The 10,146-nt window shown below is 33.7% G+C and overlaps 1 protein-coding gene across 3 annotated transcripts in view; it reads left to right on the top strand.

Moving 5' to 3' along the window:
* The window catches only part of TMEM33 (transmembrane protein 33), a 20,680-nt gene extending 11,040 nt beyond the window's left edge, over positions 1 to 9,640 (top strand). For all 3 annotated transcript variants that reach the window (XM_037744420.1, XM_017544916.2, XM_017544915.2), the window contains 2 exons: positions 3,572 to 3,655; positions 8,154 to 9,640. In XM_037744420.1, coding sequence (XP_037600348.1) covers positions 3,572 to 3,655; positions 8,154 to 8,283 — 214 coding nt within the window. In that variant the 3' untranslated portion in view covers positions 8,284 to 9,640. The remainder of the gene's footprint in view (positions 1 to 3,571; positions 3,656 to 8,153) is intronic.
* The last annotated feature ends 506 nt before the right edge of the window (positions 9,641 to 10,146 follow it).

The raw sequence follows: 10,146 nt of genomic DNA, 5'->3' as shown, positions 1-10,146 counted from the left end.
CGGAGGTTGCGGTGAGCCGAGATCGCGCCATTGCACTCCAGCCTGGGTAACAAGAGCGAAACTCTGCCTCAAAAAAAAAAAAAAAAAAAAAAGATATTATTCTAGTTGGGCATGGTGGCTCATCTCATGCCTGTAATCCCAGCACTTTGGGAGGCCAAAGTGGGTGGATCACTGGAGGCCAGGAGTTCGTAGCCAGCCTGGCCAATGTGATGAAACCCCATCTCTACTAAAAATACAAAAATTAGCCAGGCATGGTGGGGCACACCTGCAATTTCAGCTACTTGGGAGGCTGAGGCAGGAGAATTGTTTGAATCTGGGAGGCAAAGATTGCAGTGAGCTGATATCACACCGCTGCACTCTAGCCTGGGCAACAGAGCGAGATTCCCTTTCACCACTTCCCCCTCCCCGCCTCAAAAAAAGGTGTTATTCTGTATGTTTTTCACACTTGTATGTTTCCATAACCTATTTGATTTGGCATATCCGGTTCTGTTTTTTTGTTTAGCCACATAGCATTCCAACTTATATCCTGATCATGGAAATTTGTTTCCAAATGTTTAGTTTTTCAAATATTGACGCAGTAACTGTTTTTTACCTGCTTATACTTAATGCCAGTGTTTTCTTTAACATAGATGCCAGAATTGATTTTGCTGAATACAAGCTAGGTGCCTTTTGTGTCTAATGGACCATGCTAAATTGTTCTTTAAAATGTCTGTATTACTTGTTTTTCATAATCTTGTTAATTTGTAACAAACTGTCATTATTAATTATATAGTTATATTTTATAATTTTAACTGTACCTTGGCTTGATTAACTAGTAAAGTTTTCATGTACTTGACAGTTACTTCTCTCTTTAGCAGTCTCTTCAAACTACGGACAGAGTTTTCTAGATTTTCTTACCAGTGTATCTGTTTCATTCTTTTAAGTAGTGCTTTCCTCTGAAAACTCCAGGATTGGCAGGTGTTGCTTAAGTTGTGTGGTCCCAACTAGAAAATGTAATCTAAATAAAGCTCTAGAGTGGTACAATGGAAACACTTCCTACTGGGCTTTGTGGACCTGGAGTTTAGTTGATTTGACCTTATCTTGGTTAGCCTTCTGAGCCTTCTCCCTGAACCATTTAAAAACTAGTATTAGTCGAAATAGGTAGATGCCTAAAATCCTTCTACCTACAACATTCCATAAATGCTGAATATAAGATTTGATGCAGTCGTATTTGTAAATTAACTCTAAAACCTTGATGCTAAAATTTAATAAAAGCCTTCTCTTATCCTAGAAGCTGAAAGCACATAAAAGACAAGTGTAATGTAATCTGAGACAACAGAAAAAGGGACAAGATCAACATTCTAATATTTTTCCTTTCATTTGTAGGTTTTTCTTTTCACTTCTCAGACACTTAGAAACTTTAATTATTAATTAGTAAAAGAAACTTTTTGCTCTCTTATTTTTCTTATTCATTTTTCTGGTTTTTGTGTGGGTATGTCACTTAATCCTGCTTTTGGGTCAGACCAGGTTCTATGATTTGTTTCATGTAACTTGATGAAAGTTCAAATGGTAGATACCAAAACTAGTTTTTTTGTATGGGTATAATTGATGTCTGTATTCTGAAACCTCCAGATTCTGTTTAGTAAGCAAAATAATTTCTTATGCTCCTCTTAAATCATATTAAGACAATTTTAATGAAATTCCGAGATGCCATGCAAACTTAGACAAAAACTTCACTTTGGAACTATAATGAATTTTTTCTTAGGAGCACCAGATTTTGACTTTGTTGGTACGTTAATTCAGTTGTGCTCCTGAAATGTTTTATTTAAAGGTTATTTGTACAAACTTATCATCTTAAAGGTTACTGTAAAGAAGGTGAGAATTTGCCAGAAATGTTTAAATAGAGAAATCATTTTGTTTGTTGGAAAAATTAAAATCAACTTATAAAGTTGTACTTAATTCCTATTAGGAAAAGCTGTTAATGCTTTAGGTAGGTAGCTTGAATATAACCTAAACAACAAAATTAAGAACAATCTTACATTATTGCTATTCCTAATTTGCTGTCCTTCGTGGTAGACACACAGTCTAATATTACGAGGCTTTAACAAGTTATTTGTACCAGTAATGCTTAAGCTCTGTATTTAAAAATGGATGCATAGTCTGTGAATTTATCTTACACATGCATTGCACATGTGTGCAAAGACAGATAAAAGCGTCATTGTAGCTTCATTTCTAGTTGACTGGAGCCACCCAAATATTCATTAGTAGGGAGCTTGTCAAGCATTTGGTGGAATACTTGAAGCTGTAAAAAAGATTGAGATAATTTATGTGTTGTGATACGGGATAATCACCAAGAGATTTAAGTTAGTTTGTAGGGTGTTCTCCATTTTTATTTTGTTGGGTTTATGTGTGTAAGGACATGTATATGTTTCTGTCTCATTTTTTTGGGAATGATAAACCATATCTGTCCTAGAGTTGTTAAACAGATTTAGTGAATTACAAAGTGAGGACTATCTTAGTGTTAGTCGTCGTATACACTTGTGTATATAAATTTCTGAAGGGACATATTCGAAACTGTGGTATAAGTTTGAGGAAGGGGCTAACTTGGATGATGGGAAACTTGTTTTTTAAGTGAATATTTTCCATTTATGTTTTCTGTGTTGGGTCTGTTACATTTTCACTTTTAAAAGTTAAAAATTTATCAAATTATTGGGGAAAATGCATGTTGGATTTGTTTAGTGGTAAGTTTGCAATCGTGTAATTATTTTTGTTATGAAAGTAATACAGTTTAGAGGAAAAGGCCAAAACCTAATAAAACACATTTGGCATCCTAATGTATTTCTTCCAGTTTAAAAAAATACAGTTGTAATAATATATGTAGTTTTATATTCTGTTTTTTTCAAAGTTGCTATGTAATTTTCATAACCAAGATTCTAGGTAGTTGCATATATTGAATCCATTAAATAACCATAATATAAGTTGTTTAATTCTACTTCCTTACTTTTCACATTAGGTTGTTGCCACATTTTATTTGTAGTTCAGTGAATGTCTTAATTCAGATAGTTTTTCTTAGGGAAGAATTCCAGACTTGGAGTTTCATAAACATATATATAATTCTTTGGATATTGTAATTGTGTTTTTTAACCAAGAAAAATAATTAGTATAGGCCATGTAGATTTACTAATGATGACCCAGTATAATTTTTTTGGTGGGGGGAAATGTTTGTTGTTTTTTTTTTTACTATATGTAAAATAAGTCACTTTGCATATTTTATGAAGCCTTACAGTTTGATTTCATCAGTTAGTAATTACCAAAGTATTTATGTAACGTTCTCTGATTTAGTATTTTAAAAATTTCAAAAGTAATATATACAAGAATACATTTATAAAAATAGCATTTTACTCTTTACTAATCATATACATTCTATGATGTTCTTTTTAAGGATAACTTGGATTTAGACATGATAGATTTCACTATGACCATTTGATGAATGAAGATACACATATTCACCAGTTGAATTGCCTTTAAGTTTTGAGAGTATACACGTGAATTGATATTGTATATTTATCACTCTTGTATTTGTTTATTTCAGTGGTCAAGGAAGTTTGCTCCAACCTTTTATATATTATCGATTTCTTACTCTTAGATATTCGTCTCGAAGAAATCCATATTGTCGGTAAGCTGATGATTATTTTAAACATGTTTTATTTGTTGAAAGTATTGTGAATTCATAGTATTTATAATTCTGAAGAGTTGTTTAGCTAATGTGTTAGAATTTAGAAGGAAGCAGCATTTTTGTAAATTTAAGTTCTAGGCCTTAAAATGTACTAGGGTTGGTGAGGAAGTGATTGTATTTCTTTTTGGAAACTGAGACTGGAGTTATCTACGCCACCTCTAAAGCACTGTTAAAACTTAGCAAATTTTAAAATGTGTAAAATATAGGTTCCACTCTCAACTTTCTTAGTTGAAGAAACAAAAGTACATGTCAATTAGATAAACAATGGTTAGGATACAGTATTCACAACCCAGTAATGCCATAGGTTTGCTTTATCATATCAGTACTGTTCTCCTCAGAAGGGAGAGATCATTGGGCTAGAAGATAGATGAGCCCAGGAAGGTTTCACAAAATTGAAATTGTAGAGAGAGTAAAGCTTTTGAATAGTGACAACAGGGAAAAACACTTTAGGTGGGGAAATAGTAGAAGCAAGAGAGATAAGGAGCACAAGCTATATTTGAGGAATGTTATGTAGACCTAGTTTGACTAAATGGAGAGTCTGAATGGTGAATTGCTGACGCTAAGATTAGAAAGGTATATTGGAGCCATGTTATAAAACTACTTGAGTTTTAGGGTAAGAAGTTTGGAATTTATCTTTTAGGTGAATGGGAATGATGGTTTTGACATGGTGAGAACATTCTTCAGATAGCCTTGTGCCAGAAGTGTTTGAAACAGAAAAATGGGGAAGCAGAAATTTTAGGGAATTACTATAGTTTTCAGGAATGGGGGCTTAAATTAATATACACTAAATTATACACTCTGATCTTAAGCGTTAGAGCAAAACTAAAATGAATAGATGTTTTTAATGGCTTAAAAAATGATATTCAGATACTAATAGTAATATAGTGTATTTTCAAGTTTAAAATAATATAGAATTCAGCCAGAAATTCAATGAGTACATTAGAGCAATCTGTATATTATATTTTTGTAAATACAGTAAAAAGAACTGAATTTGAATGCTGGCCCATCATTAACCAGTTGCATGACTAGGCAAGTTATTTAAATTTGGCTTTCTTTATTGGTAGAGGAAATGACTTGTGGGGGTGAAGTGAAGTAATATTTTAGAAGTACTTAGACTCTGTTAGGTTCTTACTAGTTTATTATTCTATGATCTCATTTTCCTTTCAGAGTGTTTTTGTGCTCTTTTAGGCAATGTCTTTTTTTAATAATACTTTCTAAAATAGAGCTTATTGTAGACATTTGTTCTTAATGAGTCTCTAGTAGCAAACTAACATTTATTCTTACTTGATTTCATGAGTTTTAGCCTTTTTCTTTCTTGTCCCTATATTCGTTTTAGTCATTATCTTATAGTCTCTTGCCCTGACATCCATTATTTTAATCAGCACATTTGTTTTTCTGTGCTTCTTTGTGCCTCCTCCTCCATTCCCATTTTCTCTACATACCCTTAAATCATATTAGTACATCTAGAACTTAGTTTTCAGTGGACTAAAAAGGAAAGGATAGCAATGAATCGAGGTAACACAAGTATGTGTTAATAAACATCTTCAAAGATCTCTTTTAAGCACGCATTTTAAATCAAACCAGTGGAAAGGTAATGGAAAATATTTCTACTTATAAATATTGATAAACAGGCTACAAAAGTATGTTTTCAATACTACACTTTTTTTAACTAAAGGTTTTGAGACCATCTGTATTCACAGTTGTGCCATTTTCACCTACAATATTCTCAAGTTGGTGGTTTCAGTTATTTGTGGATATCTAGTATAGGTTGTCTATAGCTGTGCTGTCCAGTATAGCACAGCAACCACATGTGACCATTTAAATAAAAGTCATAAAACTTAAAACTCAGTTCCCTTTGAGCACAGTTCAGGTAGGACTAGATTATGGAAGGGTTTGGATTTTGTTTTGAGGTAAGGAGAGCCTTTCGGGTTTGTAACATGGAGGGGTTAGGAACCCCCATGATGAAATCGAATTTAGAAATATTCCAGAAAATGGATTGCAGGCTCACCAAGAGAAGAAAAAGATCAGTTTGGAGAGTGTTAGCAGTCTAGAGCCTGAACTGATCCATTGGTAAAAGAATAAGGGAACAAATATGAAAGATATTAGGAGGTAGGATATTAGGGCTTGGGAGAAAAGAGTAAGTTAAAGACTTGCAGATTTCTGGCCTGGAATCCTAAGAGAGTTATAATGGTGCTCTCATGAAGACAGGAGATACAGGAAGGGCAGGTTGTGGAAAAATAGGCATCCTTCCAAATATTATTATTCCTGTCTTCCAGTGCAAGCATATTAAACACTTGTTTAGGAAAGTAGATTTGTTGCTTTTTTTCTAATCATAAAACAGGATACAGAAAGGTAGTACAGGAGCTGTATCTTTACACAGGATGAGTCAGCACATAAGGTGAAAATTGTGAATGCTTAAGATAACCCTTGATGAGCCTTCATATCACTTATAAATGTCAGTACAGTATACATGATTTTGTATATACTGGCTTGTATAATATATATGTGATGTGTACACTATGTGATAATACTTTGATAATAGTGTTGACTTTTTCTTTCTTAGATCTAGTATTTTTAAAAAAAAAAAAAAAACATATAACAATTCTTTGAAGAAAGGAAGGGATTAAATGATTTTTTCCCCTAATACTTTCTTGAAGGTCAGGGGCTTTATCTATGAAAAAGTAGTAAATAGTTATTTGTAACCTGTGTGAACCAGCAGCCAGCCTTAAAGTAGTCCATTCTTGCTAATGGTTAGAATCGTGAATACTAGTGTAATTGGGCTGCTTTTGGTTTCTCTTAACCAAAATTACTAGATGATAGAATTCGAGAACTTGTTACATGTTGTTACTTGGTGTATCAATAATCATTTAAAAGTAAAGACTCTTTGTCCTGCAAAAAAAAAAAAATAATAATAATAATACTTTGTAAAAAAAGATAATACTTTGTAAGTAGTGAGCAGTTAAGACGAAGGCCAAGTCCACATAGTTTTGGGCACAAACATGCAACATAAGTTGATGATGATAGTAGTGAGGGCAGGGAGTGGCAGGAGATAGGGCAGAAAATTAGATTGAGACTAGATTGTGGAGGGTATTAGGTGTCACGTTGAGGACTTGAGCTTAAGTCTGAAGGCATAAAAAAGTCATAGTTCAGTATAATGATCCAGCTGGGAAGTAACATTTATTGAGCATCTTCTATGTTGCATTTAAACTTCACCACAACTCTCGATTATTTTACAGAGGAGGAAATCTCTGAGGGACGATATGTAATTTAAGGAAATAGTGGGTGAATAAATATATAACACTGCCCATGTTATACATGTTTTCTTGTTCCCTTTTTAGAAAAAACTTGTTGAAATTACCTAAGTTAAATGTGAAAATGATATGACTCTACTCTAAAGAAAGTATATAAATTATCCCTAATCTGAGGTTTCAGAGATACCATTTGTTAAATACCTTTGTTAAATGAGTATTTCCACCCATGAAAGATATAGATGTTCAGTCTGAGAATTTTATTGTGTGTATTTTGTGTTTTCTCTACACTGCATTCTAGTTATTCCTTTATTTCAAATTCTCTAATGGCTATGGTGTATTCCTTCATCAGCATTTGTTTAGCGTTAGAGGCATACTTCAGAAATATTACGGGAGTGGTTCCAGACCACCGCAGTAGAGTGAATATCACAATAAAGCCGTCAGAAGAATTTTTTGGTTTTGCAGTACATACAAAAGTTACATTTATGCTGTACTGTAGCACGCAACAGCATTACTATCAGCAGTAAGCCTGTTCTTTCATGTCATGCATCTGTTCGCAGAAATAGCACTTTTAATTTCCTTCAGGAACTTTTCCTTTGAATTCACAGCTTGGCTATTTGGCACAAGAGGCCTAGCTTTTGGCCTGTTTTGGCTTTAGACATGCTTTTTTCACTAAGCTTAATCATTTCTAGTTTTGATCTAAAGTGACAGCCATGGGAGCCCTCCTTTCACTTGAGGACTTACAGGCCATTATAGGGTTATTAATTGGCCTGCTTTCAATATTGTGTCTCAGGGAATAGCTAGTTCTGAGGAGAGGGAAAGAGACCAACCAGGAATGACCTTGATTAAGTGCTTCGTCTTACATGGGTACAGTTTGTGGTGCCCCAAAACAATTGCCATAGTAACACCAAAGAGCATGATCACAGATCCCCATCACAGATACAGTGAAAATGAAAACATTTGGAATAGTGGGTGAATTTTGGCAAAGTGTGACACAGAGACATGAAGTGAGCACATGCTGTTGGAAAGTGGCACTGATAGTCTTGCTGTAGTACACTGATAGTCTTTGGTGTTGCAACAAACCTTCAGTTTGTAAAAAAATGAAATATCTGTGGAGTGCAATAAAGTGAGGTAAGCCTGTGTATTGCTTTTTCCTTGTATTTCTCAAAGAAAACTATTTTATCTTGCAGGACCTTATTTAATGAACTGAGGATTGTTGTTGAACACATAATAATGAAACCTGCTTGCCCACTGTTTGTGAGAAGACTTTGTCTCCAGAGCATTGCCTTTATAAGCAGATTGGCACCAACAGTTCCGTAGTTTAACATCTAGTTAAGCTATAAATATAGTATAAGCATTATTAGCAGCTGGTACTTCTGCTAGGGTTTGTAAATTCCAGGTGTTACACTGACCTCAATCCAATTTACATAATTTACATAAATGCATCTCAGTGGAAAAATAATCATTTTCTTGGCATGTTAAATCAAGCTTAAGAAGTTTGAGAAAATTTTACTGCGCTGTGTTGCTAATGGTTAAAGAAGTCTGTATCTAGTGATAAATGTACCAATTTTTTTAAAAAAGATGCTGTTGTGCCTATATTATGAAGTACATTTATTTCTCCTGTAAAAATAGCTCTAAAATTTGTTTCAACCTAATTGGTAACCTGAGTTTTTATCTGGCATGAGTTCATTATGTTGATACACATATGTGAATTCAGTACATTTTGAGACAGTATTCTACCATTCAGTAATTTTGGTTAATGATTTTAACATTTCTCAGTGTATTTAATTTCTAATTGTTTTTTAATTGGTTTTATGCTGCTTTGTTAGGACAGATGTGTTTTGAATGTACCATTATAAGAATTCTATGTATCTGAAACTATGACCTTCTAAAATTTTATTTCCATAAGTACTTCTGTGGCCTTAAGTATGTTTTAAAAGGCTCAACTGTAAGTGTCTTAGCCAATTGGATAAATTTTTGGGGTCACCTCGCCATTGAAAGCAGAAAGCAGCAGTGACACAGCTTTCCTTTCAGAGAGCCATTGAGAAACATTTCTCAAATAGGAAATCCTTCTTTACTAATGTGGGCATATATACATTCGTATTATAGTTTGTAGAACTACCTAGTTCAGAATCTTGACTGCTGGTTTTCTTGGTTTCTTAGGCTTGAATTTTCATAGACAATTGCAACAGTTTAGATGCCTTTTGAAAGGAATGTAACTGAAGATTCAGCATCTGACTATATGTGTCTGTTCTGAAATGCTAATGGAGAGTATCTTGTAGAGTTCATGTTTACCCATCAAATCTGACTTAAAAGGTTAAATGGAAGATTAAGGTAATCGATTAGGAATGGGGTAAGGGGAAGAGTTGTGGGGGAATAGTGTGCATTCCAGTCTCTTAATGCATAGATACATTTAGGGGAATTGGATGTATTATGCAACTTTGATTTGGGTTGTAAAATGTGTTAAATCCTGTTCATAGAGTTCCCATCAACTCTTTTATAAAATTCATACTGATCTTTGCTACCGTTGCATGATTGGAAATGTTTAAAACATTGTACAGATTTAGTGTAATGTAATGGTTTTTGTGACCAGTTTTCTGTCTGCATGTAATTTGGATTTCTCAAATACATTCATTAGTAATTTATCAGTAGCATTATTTTTATTTTTGTTCATCTTCCTAATCTATAGAAAGGGGATATTCTGCCGGGCGTGGTGGCTCATGCCTTTAATCCCAGCACTTTGGGAGGCCTAGGCGGGCGGATCACGAGGTCAGGAGATCGAGACCATCCTGGCCAACATGGTGAAACCCCGTCTTAGGAAAAAAAAAAAAAAAAAAGAAAGGGGATATTCTTAGGATAAATACATGAAAAATTATACTTCATAGCTTAAATATAATCAGCTATTTTTGTATTTTTGTAATATTTGTTCACCAGGTTGGAGAAGCAGCCTCATAATATGCAGTTGATTTTGTGTGTGTGGCTAATCTCATTGTCACTATATAAGTAACCTAATGGTTTTAGAAACTAAACTTTCTAAAGCAATAAAATGACTGTAATATTAAGTAAACATAATATGGATTTCTAATTACGTTTTTAAAAATGAAGTCTTGAATTATATCAAGAAATTTTGGCAGCTGAAGGCATATTTATGTTGAAGCTATTAGTTTTTTCCTATAATTTAAA

Source organism: Cebus imitator, unplaced genomic scaffold (assembly GCF_001604975.1).
Source record: "Cebus imitator isolate Cc_AM_T3 unplaced genomic scaffold, Cebus_imitator-1.0 Scaffold173, whole genome shotgun sequence".
Classification (NCBI taxonomy): domain Eukaryota; kingdom Metazoa; phylum Chordata; class Mammalia; order Primates; family Cebidae; genus Cebus; species Cebus imitator.
Note: the sequence above shows the minus strand (reverse complement) of the source record. Positions and strands in the feature narration are given on the sequence as shown.